The following is a 13,239-nucleotide window of genomic DNA, read 5'->3' as shown; positions in this document are numbered from 1 at the left end:
GGGCCTTCATACAAATTGTGCAAAAGATGATAAAAGCATGAAACTTAAGGTTTGCTTCTGACAGCATTAACAACCGGAAAAGTACTCAGATGGCGCGATGAATGCAGGTGGTTCGCAGGTAAGCACTTAAGTGCTTAACTGCAGGCACGGGCACCGTTGTGGTCGGCCCGAAAACAGTAAGAAAGTGCAAACCTCCACAAAGACAGATAATTTTACGCCATGTTGTAATGTACTAACAAAATGTAAATGCAGGACTGGATCCTTTTGGATGGTTGCAAAAAGTCGCAAACATCTCAAACTTGACCTTTCGAATAAGAGTGAAAGGTATCTCATTACACATTATCGCAAAATCCACAAGCATTTTTTATTTAATTAAGGATGCTTAGCGCATCACCTAAAGGAATCAGCCCAGGACAAGGTTTATACGAGACTGTTACACCGAGACATTGGTAAGTTATGGCACGCATACAGTCAATCCGTAAAGTATTCACAGCGCTTCATTTTTTTCACATTTTATTATCTTACAACCTTACTCCAAATGCTACAAATGAATCTCTGTTGTCAAAATCCTACACAAATTATTCCATTATGACCATGTGAAAAACAAGTTGTCTTGACTGTTTTTTTATTTTTTATAAATTTTCAAAACTAAGAAATCATTTTTACAAAAGTATTACAAAACTCACACCCATCTATTTTAGCCAGATGCAGACTCAAAATGTACAATTTCAACGTACTGAAAGATTGAAACACATACAGATGACCTCCCTTTTAATCCCTTTTCATTTCGAAATGAAAAAATGAATGTAGTTGCTGCCAAAGGTGGTTCTACAAGTATTAAGCAAAGGCTGTGAATACTTTTGTAAAAATGATTTCTTTGTTTTTTATTTTTTTATAAATTTTCAAAACTGTCAAGACAACTTGTTTTTCACATGATCATAATGGAATAATTTGTGTAGGATTTTGACAGAGATTCATTTGTAGCATTTTGAATCAGGCTGTAAGATAATAAAATGTGAAAAAAGTGAAGCGCTGTGAATACTTTCCGGATTGACTGTATGTAAACAAATGAACAAACTCCCATGAATACATTGCCTCATTGGCAGTAATCAATATAGGATGTGAAGGCATTGTCAGTTGTTCAGAAATTACCTCAAGATCAATATCGTTCTGTGAGATGTTTGTGAAATTCAGTAGTCCAGCTGAAAATCAGAAAAAAATAAAATGAAATAATAAATAGGTCATACCCCTGAGACATGAAAATGAGCTGGGGTGGGGAGTATTCCAAGAAAAATGTGAATGCTACATTGCCCTCCACTTCAACAGACCTGAGAATGCAGTCATGGAAACTCTGATGGGCTTTGATGCAGCCTCCTCTGAGCTGCCCTTCATCAGCTTGCCTGATAAACACTTAGCAGCCAAAAAGTCCTCCGCATCACCTCTAGGGACATAACAAAATCACATTGCTGATATCAACTTAAGAGAACAACTGAAAATCCTAACTGCGCATATAAGGTTATACAAATGGCAATACAAGTGTCCAAATGGCACCTTGTTAAATGCAGTCAGAGGCTCTGACTCAGAGCTAATGCCACTATTGTAGGATTTCAAATATTTTTTGTTGGATTATCTAAACAAAAAAAACAAAAACAAAAAAATTGACTGTAACTAAACATGTTGTAAAAACCTTCAGAATATGGCATCATGCCTCAGTTCAATCACATCCATCAAGCGTGGGTTAATCTGGGTGTTATGCTACATGAGCCAAGTTACTCTCGAAGTTACTATGATGAGCCAGTAACCCTGCAAATACTGATGCATTATACTTACAAGTCATCTTTAAAGCTAAGCTGAAATGTGGGCCCCTCCTCCCCTGAGCTGCAATTCTGTCTTGAACCGTCTTGACTTTCCAAGGTAGAGGTATGATCATCTGCTCTTCTGGAGGAAAAAAGTCATAGGAACATATTTTAGTGGTGCGTTTTAATTAACGATTATGGGTTCTTCGACAACTCCGGCACATCGTGACTGAAATCATTGTGACTACTCCCATTTTTTGTTCTCGTGCCGTGAATGATATGGAACAGCGCAAGTGTTGTTCACAAGTCAAAGGGAATGTAAAATTGCAAGCATAGCCAGTATTAAGCAATGCATCTTTCCAGCTCAGTTATCTCAATATTTTACACAAAACCCAAAAGGCAATGAATCATTTTCAGAAATACCAAATCAACTTTTACTTGCAGAAAAAGCAAATATTCCGAGGTTGGAGTTGGACAAGGTGTGTTTACATTCTGTGGAGAAATTACTCAAAGTGCAGGAATTGTAGCCTGAGTATCATCCTCCGTAGTGACCGCGCTGGCTCAATACTTTCGCCAGCAAGCGAAAGTATTGAGCCAGCGCGGTCACTACGGAGGATGATACTCAGGCTACAGGAATTGTGCTGCAAGTGTATACTTGCTGCATTGTTGGTTGCTTGTCAGTGATTGTCGCTTCATTAATTTGCACAAACTTGAGAGACAAACATTGGCGTCATATTTAACAGAATATTTAACTGCATTTTGCTCCCACAAAATACCGTCAGAGTACTATGGGCGGAATTCTCCCGTCTCCACTTAAGTCGGTTTTACGCACGCATATTTTACGCGGTCTTATCTTGCGCGTATTCTCCCCTCTGGAACGTCGCCACACCCCTCGCGCTTAACTCAGAAAAACAGCGCGTAGCCCAACATAGGCGGGATATATGCTAAATGGGGGGATGAGTCTCCGCCAAGTTCATCAGTTGTGGCTACAAAGAAACTATGGAGCATGGATTTTCAGATCAACCATGTGAAAACCTCGGCAGTCCATTGAGATCCAATACTGAACTTTAACTTTGAATTTAAAACCACGTGCCAAAAGTCCTCTTGCAAAAGCGTTTCAAAATCTAACCTCCGCTCCTTTTCACAAACACAAGGCAAGTATTGGAGGTGAGATAACGAGATGGACACGCGATGTGTCCCTTTGGCGGGAACTCAGCTGAGCGTTTTGGTGCGCAACAGGTTGATTGAAATAATAAACATGATTAAACGTTTTGTTAAAAATTGAGTTTGGCGTGTTGCCTGGACAATTCCGGAAATCAAAAAGTGATTTAAAATGCTGATCATTCCCACAGTTAAACAAACACATAGTAGGCCTATTTGCTGACTTTTAAAAGTGTTTCTCCGCTTCTCTGTACAGCAACGTTAAAATAATTGGAAATATGTGGATCTCAGCTGTCCGTCAGCATATTACACTTAGGCTACATGCATGCTGAAGAATGAACAAGGAAAATCGGTCGTCATGAAAAAACGGAGACTTTATATTTTGTCGCAGACATGGAAATCAATTGGACATGGGCATGCAATGCCAAGCCAGGACTTAAACGCGCAGCTGATGGGGTGTAATAGAGACCAGAAGCGAAATGCCAAATATATGCTCTGATATGTAGGCCTACCTTTTACGTTTAGCTGTAATGACATTCAGGAAATATTTTCTGCCTTACAAAAACAGATAGGACAACATGTAGCCTACCTCAGTATGTGGTGGTTTTGTATGTCGGGCATCAGTTCAGAAAGTTTAATAGGTTACATGCACATATGCACGAGTTCACATTAAAACGCAAAAGTGGAGGAGTTGAAATAAAAACCCTTTACTTAACCTCGTGGCTACAACATAGTAAACATGGTGAAGGTTGTTTTTGAATAGGCATACTTTGGGTGTCTGTTAGGACGACTGGAACAACGGTCTTTAGTCTGACGTGCCTTGTCAATAGCCTACTTGTGCATGGTGCAACTAGGTGTTTTTGGTTTTGGTTACCGTCTGTGGAGACAACATGATGATCCTCATACTGATTAATTAATTACCTGCTTTTGTTTGTAAGTTCACCGCTATGAGCTCTGGGCAGCTGGTCATATTTCGTCACAATTAATGTAGGACGTTTATGTGGAACTGTGAATGAATTTCGATTTGGACTCACGCTGACGGTAAGGAACATCAACAAAGCATACCGTGGCGTGTAACATGTTCAAAATGCGAGCCAAGCGAGCCTCAAATGCAATATTACATTTTACCTCATAGTGGCGCTTGACCTTACTACAGCCCTTTGATGCGCGTAAAGGCAAACACGCTTAAGTGGACGGGAGAATCCGCTTAGGATTGATTAACATGGGGAACTCCCTGATTTTGACCTGGCCCCACCCAAAGTGCGCAAGTGATGAAATCGCGCGTAAGCCCCGTTTACTCACGGGCTTGAGTAAGCTCGGAGGCGCTGTTGCGCACTTTTTTTGACTTAAGCGGGTGGGAGAATTCCGCCCTATGAGAACAAGGAAGTCACCATGACGACCAATCACTGCCACTTCTATCTACAATCATTCACATACAGTCAATCCGGAAATCCTACACAAATTATTCCATTATGACCATGTGAAAGACAAGTTGTCTTGACAGTTTTGAAAATGTATAAAAATAAAAAACAAAGAAATCATATTTACAAAAGTATTCACAGCCTTTGCTTAATACTTTGTAGAACCACCTTTGGCAGCAATTACATTCATTTTTTCATTTCAAAATGAACAGGGATTAAAAGGGAGGTCATCGGTGTGTGTTTCAACCTTTCAGTACATTGAAATTGTACATTTTGAGTCTGCACCTGGCTAAAACAGATGGGTGTGAGTTTTGAATGAAATCCCATGGAGAGCATCATGATCTGCTTCTGTAGTCACAGTGCATGTTGACATGCATGCTTCTTTTGGTGTAATTCAGATTTCCAATGTTGGACGTCACCCATACATCGCCAAACCATGAGTGCATCTTAATATGCGACCTTGCCTCCTCCACTTGCTTCTCGTCATGATGACATCACTGACAACAGCATTATATTTCAATATCTTGCAAAAGCTCAATTGTAGAGTCTTTTCCTCATTTGCAATTGGGATGGTGAATGAAAAACAGTCCCTCAAACGATGTTGTGGCTAGGCTGACAGCTGGGAAACTTTATCGTTTTCTCCACGGAGGAGGAACCAGGAGGCGGGACGAGGAGACAAGCGCAAGTGGAGGAGGCAAGGTCGCATATTAATGCGTACTCCTCGTCAGTCCCACAACCACGCTTGACTAGCAAGATGATGCACTTTTTGTGTAAAACTCACTTGTTTACCACCACACATGCTTGACGCCATCTAAAGCAAATTTGTTTATCTTGGTCTCAAGAGAAATTAACAGACCAAGGATATGGATCACTGGAACCATGTCGTGTGGTCTGATGAGACCAAGATAAACAAATTTGCTTTAGATGGTGTTAAGCATGTGTGGTGGTAAACAAGTGAATTTTACCAAAAAAGTGCATCATCTGGCTAGCCAAGCATGGTAGAAGCATGCATGTCAACATGCACCGTGACTACAGAACCAGATCAAGATACTCTCCATAGGATTTCATTCAAAACTCACACCCATCTATTTTAGCCAGGTGCAGACTCAAAATGTACTATTTCAATGTACTGAAAGGTTGAAACACACACCGATGACCTCCCTTTTAATCCCTTTTCATTTCGAAATGGAAAAAATTAATGTAGTTGCTGCCAAAGGTGGTTCTACAAAGTATTAAGCAAAGACTGTGAATACTTTTGTAAATATGATTTCTTTGTTTTTTATTTTTTTTACATTTTCAAAACTGTCAAGACAACTTGTTTTTCACATGGTCATAATGGAATAATTTGTGTAGGATTTTGACAAGAGAGATTCATTTCTAGCATTCGGAATAAGGCTGGAAGATAATAAAATGTGAAAAAAGTGAAGCGCTGTGAATACTTTCCGGATTGACTGTACGTTTGACATGTAGCTATTTTGATGTGCACGTCGATGTGCGCAGACCGTCGAGAGAGACAAGACACGGGCAGAGGGAGTAATAATATTAGGCAAGGACAGAGGGGTCATAATACCTTCAGTCTTAAACTGTTCATAGCAGTCCAGCATATCAAACTGTAAAGATGTGTAGGAAGTTAGGAACTAGAAAAAACAAGCACGGTACTACCAACCCACCTGTTGTCAACAGCAGTTCTTATTTTTGCCACTGTGGAGACAGCAACAGGTGTTCCTAGCGTGGGGTTGATGGTTAGGTCTGCCAGAGAGGACTGATCACTGAGGTACGGGAAGGACTCGTCCACAATGTCCCTCGTGTGCTCCATCCTGCCAGTCTTGACAACCCATTCAGCAGAAGAGCTAAAAGGAAATCTGAAAAAAAGCACAAATCCAAGACCAATCATTTAAAACATGCATGATAACTGGTACTTGAAAAGCTTGACGCATTATTAACCCTGCAATTATCCTTAGGGTTTATTTAACCCCAATCAATGTTTAACCTCTGCAAAATATACAAAGTACATATTGCTTTTCAACCCATTCAGCAGATGAGCTACAAGGATATCTGAAAAAAAAACACAAATCCAAGGCTATTCATTTAAAACATGCATCACTTGCACCACTGTCATTTAACTTAATGAAAAGCTCAAAGTATGATTCACTAACTTACCACAAAGCCAGCCATGTTAAAGGGATATTGTACCATTTCTGGAACAAAAAAGATACTTTAACACCTAAATAATTGAGTGCTACCTTTCTCCTGTACTTCTAGTTATTCTCCGAGTCTGGCACTGCAAATTTTACCTCCAAGCTAGCTTACATCATTGAATCTTATGGGGCCACCAAGCAGCTAGCTAGACCTATACGATTCAATGATAATTGCTAGCTTGTAACTAGCAGTAGCATCACCAGGCTGAAAGAAAAGAAGAAATTATAACTCAGTAATTGAAGAATTAGAGTGAAATCAATCTTCGTTGACAGGTTAGACGAGTGTCAGACTTGTTGCCCAAAGGTTGCTGGTTTGACTCCCCACCCGCCAGGTTGGTGGGGGGAGTAATTAAGCAGTGCTCTCCCCCATCCTCCATGACTGAGGTACCCTGAGCAGGGTACCATCCCACCGCACTGCTCCCTTGGGGCGCCATTGGGGGCTGCCCCCTTGCAAGGATGAGGCATAAATGCAAAAAATGCATTTTTTGCAAAACTCTCATAGGCAGGCGCATGCTCTCTAAAGAAATCTGATGAGTGCTTCTTCACTCATTTATCTTTAAATAATTTTACAACTTTTCCACCTTTAATCTAGACTATTAACCTGTACAATGCAATTGAAAAACAAACTTGAGGGAAAACAATAGCAAATAAAAAGCTTAAATAAACATGGTTGCCTAAATATGCACACCCTTAAATTAAGGTAAGCGTACCCATTAAGCCCATGTACCCTTTAAGCCCACTTTCAACTTTGAGGTCAATTTAAAGAAAGGGAAAAGGTGAATTTTGTTGTTCATCACCCTATCCAATTAAAGGGTTTAGTAACTGACAAATTTTTTTTTTATTGCAAACAAATCACATTTTTTATCGTCGAGTTATTCCTGTCCAAGTGAATCCAGTCTCAGGACTACTGACAAGAAGTTGCCTCAAAACTTTGCTGTTTTGGGACATGTCAGAAATCATACAATATCAGCTAGTTTAAGTCAAATGTTTTGAAAATACTTTCATATTTAGTAAACTAAGAGGTAAATGTAATGATTTTTATATATATACATGCAGTGTTTTACTAAATTATAGCATTTCCCTTCAAATGGAAAGATGTGTTTTATGAGCGAGCACACGCCGATATTTTCTTGATACAACCACACACCATCTTTATCTTACTCTACCGTAAGACTTAAGGTGGTTAGGTATGAATTCTAAGCATATTCCAGTTTGTTTGGCATTGGTCTTTAAAGAAATGCATCATGAAATGTTTTGTGGGGTTGATTATTTCCATAAAATAGCTTTTTGTATAGGTGGGCTTAATGGGTACAAGGTGGGCTTAAATGGTACACCCCATTGAAATGCATGCAAGTTTGCATGCATGCTTATGAAAAATGCCTTTGAGGGACATAAAAAGTGCTGTACAATCCCAAGTTGTTGGTTTAAAAGGCGTAATGTAATGAACTAACAATAATCAATAAGAAAAACTACATTTCTCTGTTTGGATGTAGAATTTTATGAAGTATATGAAGTAAAAGATGCCGTAATATTTAATTAGGTTTTATGCACTATTTTTTTAGCAAATCTTAAATTTTTGGTCTGAAACCATTTATGCCATGTAGGCTCCACTGTTTGAACTCAATTCACACACCTCAAAATAACTATATGAGCTTATTTGGAACACAAGTGGGCTTAAATGGTACCAATGGTACCATTTAAGCCCATTCAGACTTTTCACTTTTCTCGTAAAAAATCTTCATATTGTACTTTGAAATATCCATCAACTCAGTGACAAACATTGAGAAGAGAGGTAAATCTTACTATTTAACAAAATATTTCACAAAAAAATTATGTGAAGATGATTGAAAAATAAAGAAATTTAGATTTTGGTGGGCTTAATGGGTACGCTTACCTTAATACTTTGTTGTAGCACTTTTGGCTTTTACTACAGCACTCAGTCTTTTTTAGGCAAGTCTATCAGCGTGGCACATGCTGCCATGGAAATATTGGCCACTCCGCTTTGTAAAAAGCACTCCAGATCTGACAGATTGTGCGTGCATCTCCTGTGCACAGCCCTCTTCAGATTACCCCACAGATGATGGATGAGGTTTTGGAATGACCCAGACCGAATTCAGACCTGATGTCCTTTTGTTGATTTAGGCATACATAGGTTAAATGTCATTCTGAAAGATTACTTCCTTTTCATACTCAACTTTCTAACAGGGGTCCGAAGATTTCTAGCAACACAGACTGGAATTTGGAGCTGTTCCTAATCCCCTCCTCCCTGCCTACTAAGGTCCCAGTTCCAGTTGAAGAAAAACAGCGCAAAAGCATGCCACTGCCTCCACCATACTTCACTTTGGGTATGGGTATTTACCCCAAACATACCTTTTTGAAATTATGTCCAAAAACGCCAACCTCGGTGGAGCACATTTTGGAAAAAGGACATCTGTAATCTCCCAAATGCAAGTGGGAAAAGGTATGAGCTGATGAATGTGAGGTTGAAAGTTTTGGACATAATTTCAAAAGGTATGTTTGGGGGAAAAACAGCTCTGTATATCGCCCAGATAACACCATGCCTTACTTAAAGGGGCATTCCATCGGTGGAAGACATGAATATGTATTGAAAGTGGGTCATATATATATAGTAGAATAGTAGCTTAAATTTCTAATTTGGTACCTTCTTGGCGGAGAAAAGGCAGAAAATGACTTTTTAGTGCTTGTGGATTTGTGAACAATCCCCATAATGCACTGCAATGCTCAAGTTCCACAGGCCACACCCAGTTTTTTGGGACTCTACGCATCATCCCTCACTCAGCATGCAGTCAGCTGGAATAGCTGGAAAGGAGAAGTTGGAGCACACTGCAGCTTAGTTTTCAAGACTTTATTTTGTGCACACACGCAACCAACGTTTCGGTGTTGCTACACCTTCTTCTGGGTCAAATGATAGCAAGAGAGAGACACATATTTAACGACTTGACATTCACAGGTGATCCCACTTGGTTTGGCTAAATTGGTCTCATCTCATTGCAGGTAATTGACCCCACCCCCCAACACCAGGACAAGATTGTAGACAATTAAACGGCTTGCCAACTTCCCAAAACAAAACAAAAAAGTGAAAAAGCAATACACAAAGAACATTGTCAATAAAACCACAGCTCCAATTATTACAAGACCACAGCCACGATGCTGGAGCAATTTGTTACAGAAAGCAAGACATATTGAGTTCCTCATTTATGCCCTGAGGCTCCACTGAATTTAGAGTATGAATCCAAAATGCCTTTCTACGAAGCCTCTCTGTCTAATTGTCTGCAATCTTGTCCTGGTGTTGGGGGGTGGGGTCAATTACCTGCAATGAGATGACACCAATTTAGCTAAACCAAGTGGGATCACCTGTGAATGTCAAGTCTTCAAATGTGTGTCTCTCTCTTGCTATCATTTGACTCTGAAGAAGGTGCAGCACCACCGAAACGTTGTTCGGGTGTGTGCACAAAATCAAGTCTTGAAAACTAAGCTGCAGTGTGCTCCAAATTCTCCTTTCCAGCTATGCCAGTGACTTACCAAAAAATGCTCAAAACCCGCCTGGAAGCACTAAATCCAGCCCAATTCTATTGATGTCTATGGGAAAGATTGGGCGAGTTTTCCTGCAAAATGCCATTTTTACCCACAGACGGCCATCCCAAGTAACCCAATTGGGTTGGAAACAGCCCAATCTGGCAACACTGCTTACTGGAGCCTCAATGCCAGTGATTTCAAAAGCACTGGGACACTGATCTGTGATAGGTCTGTTAGAGCATTAGGTCCAACCCCCTATGGGCAGGGTTGAAAGGGTGGGGGAAAAGGCTTGTCTCAACAGAAATCCACCTCTCTTTCACTTCCTCCTACAATGATGCAAAATGACGGTTTTTACATCATTGTAGGAGGAAGTGTTAAGAGGTGAATACAGATTTCTCCTGTCTCTGGGAATTGAGAGAGTGTTGCACGACCATTCAAAAGTATGACTGGGCGTCTAGCAATGGAAAGCCTAATGCAAATGGGTGGAGTGTCCCTTTAAAGAGGCGTGGACAAATATTGCTACATCAACCTGTGCCACAATGATATACTCTTATCCAAAAAAAACAGAGTGCAGTAATAACAGGTTAAGGATCTGTAACAAAGAATTCGTATTTTTATTTTCTGATGTTTTCCCTTTTTAAACTTTAACGTTTGTTTTTCAATTACACTGTACAAGGTTAATAGTTGTGAAATTATCCTTTTCCTGTTTCTTGTTTCTGTTATCTGACTTTTTTTTTACATTACAAAAACTTGGCATTTGAACAGGGATGTGTGGATTTTAAATAGGCACTGTACATGCCCATGATCTGGGAACACTGGTATGAGTAAGTTTAACTTACCTTTATTGGCTTCCCTTTTTAATTATATGAATGTGTAATGTAATGTATGGGCCTTGAGACTGTAATAAAGTCAATCTGGGCCTTGAGACTGTAATAAAGTTTGTATTTTGTTGTCGTTGTTGGAAGAACAATATACTGCAGACCTGCAAAAAAAAATACTGTTGCACACGTCATCTCCCTTCATAAAGGCATTTAAGTTATTATTATTTTATTATAGGCCTATCATGTGCAAAATGAGCATTGTCGGGAACTCATTGCTTGTATTCGCGTAGAGCTTATAAGATACAGGGGAGAAACTAATGCAAGGACTACGCTGATTTGAGTTGACGAACTCGACATGCCGTGTATTATGCTGATGCATGATATTTGTCAAATAATGTCGAAGCTTTTTAGAAATAGAAAACATGCATGTCTAGGCCTACTCTACAATGGATTACAACCATTGACAGTGATTCTATTTACTCCCAATGATTACAACAGGCGTCACCAACGTTAGCCCTCCAAGATCTTCTGAGATGCCAACCAAGGATGTTAATAAATAGTGACGAATTTAGTCACAGTTAGTGTTTTCCTTAATCTCAATCTGATAAAATATCTTTAAAACCTATAAGCAAATTATCATTCAATCATAGTGACTTGAGAATGATGTCAAGACATCATTTGAGTAAACAAGTAGCCCTCGGGTAGCTCTTGGTAGCCCTCAGACCCATAAAGGTTGGGGACCCCTGGATTAGATCTAATACTACAACATCACCAACTATATTTTTGGGAGCCTCCCTCAACCTGTTGCTGAGCATACATGTACACAACACACATTGATACTATATGACAGTTTTTCGTCAACTTCAGATTAAACAAGGGCGTTGTTTGCCTTGATGTACACATCTCACCAAATTATCACTGATGAGTTTTTTTCTTAGCTAAGCAACGTTAAAACTGATTCCTAGATTGACGCTCCCATCTCACGACGCTCCCATTTCATCTCGCTCCCACTAGCCAGACTATCGGTACCACCGCCATATGACGGAGCCAGTTATCTTGTTGATGTTAGTTTTTGTTTCTAACCCTAACCTAACCCTAAACCTAAACCTAACCCTAACCCTAACCCTAAACCTAACCCTAACCCTAACCCTAAACCTAACCCTAAACCTAAATTGCTTGTATGTGGCAGTATATGATAATACGTGAAATATAATCGGGTGGGACCGCACGTCCGGGAGTGATAGAAACACCTGGGACCGCACGTCCGGGAGCGAACTCAGTTGGGAGTATCAATCCCCTTACCATTAAAACTACCCCATGCTAATATGCTAACGGCGAATACTTAACTTCCTGCCCACTTTCATAAACTGTGTGGACGGAGTAGTTTTGTTTTGCCTTAACGTAACGAAATGCCTGAAAAAGTAATAGTTCTTATTAATAAGTGTGGGTCTTAATCAGGTTTTCCGATGTAATGTGCGCTGTGTGCATTATCAAAACTGTACTCACAAACTTCTTTTAGCCTAGTTCTACTCTCTGTCTAGGACTAGTAAGCTACCCTGATTGAGCGTAATGCCTAAAGCAAATACCATCATGACAGTAACTTACATGTGGTTAGCTGCCCTGTCTAAATTAACCAGCTAACACAACTTCATATTTCAACATTACAACACAGTGAATCTTGTGAGCAAAGAAAATGCATCTGACATAGCACTGTGACATAGCACTGTAAGATACATTAGCCACTACGAGCAATTAACAAGTTATTTTCAAAGTCTTCCCTTACCTCTATCAACTTGACGTTGCCTGGGATAACAGGAGATTGCATAGATGCTGAGACACACCGATGAACAGCGTCGAAACCCTTAAAACTTTCGTAATATATATATATGAAAATACCAAAACAACAAAGACGCCGTTCGTTATGAGGCCGCCAACACATTCAAACAACCACGGTTTTCTATCCCTGCGATTTACCGTAATGAATGTAATATATGGGATACGTCACAAAGACGAGATGGGACTCCCTTTTTGGCTGGTCTGGAACTTAAGTTTGCTACTCTCAAGTAAACGTCTAAATAAAATCTATAATCAATGTTGTTGGTGGCATATATTACATACTTTGTCACAAACTCTGTATAAAAGAAAAGAAAAGCAAGCGAGCTCCAGGGCTGTGTAGCCCATTTCTACCTCTATGGTGTAGCCTAAACAAGTACCGGTAGTTATACTTTACCGTAATGTTCTTAGTGTCAGGACCAAACATTTTATTGGCCAGTTTTGCCTAGTCTGGTTCTCACCGACAGTGCGC

General features: G+C 39.8%; 1 protein-coding gene across 2 annotated transcripts in view; it reads right to left on the bottom strand.

Moving 5' to 3' along the window:
• cep192 (centrosomal protein 192) overlaps nucleotides 1-12,899 on the bottom strand; it is a 61,040-nt gene extending 48,141 nt beyond the window's left edge. The window contains exons 1-6 of one of the 2 annotated variants that reach the window (XM_063199814.1): nucleotides 12,718-12,873; nucleotides 6,539-6,576; nucleotides 6,049-6,240; nucleotides 1,831-1,938; nucleotides 1,329-1,441; nucleotides 1,153-1,202 (exon numbers count right to left, since the gene is read on the bottom strand). In XM_063199814.1, coding sequence (XP_063055884.1) covers nucleotides 1,153-1,202; nucleotides 1,329-1,441; nucleotides 1,831-1,938; nucleotides 6,049-6,194 — 417 coding nt within the window. In that variant the 5' untranslated portion in view covers nucleotides 6,195-6,240; nucleotides 6,539-6,576; nucleotides 12,718-12,873. Of the gene's footprint in view, nucleotides 1-1,152; nucleotides 1,203-1,328; nucleotides 1,442-1,830; nucleotides 1,939-6,048; nucleotides 6,241-6,538; nucleotides 6,577-12,717 lie in introns of both variants that reach the window. The other variant, XM_063199815.1, reaches the window with a different exon arrangement.
• Nucleotides 12,900-13,239: the final 340 nt, after the last annotated feature.

This window comes from Engraulis encrasicolus, chromosome 5, assembly GCF_034702125.1.
Source record: "Engraulis encrasicolus isolate BLACKSEA-1 chromosome 5, IST_EnEncr_1.0, whole genome shotgun sequence".
NCBI classification, from domain to species: Eukaryota; Metazoa; Chordata; class Actinopteri; order Clupeiformes; family Engraulidae; genus Engraulis; species Engraulis encrasicolus.
Note: the sequence above shows the minus strand (reverse complement) of the source record. Positions and strands in the feature narration are given on the sequence as shown.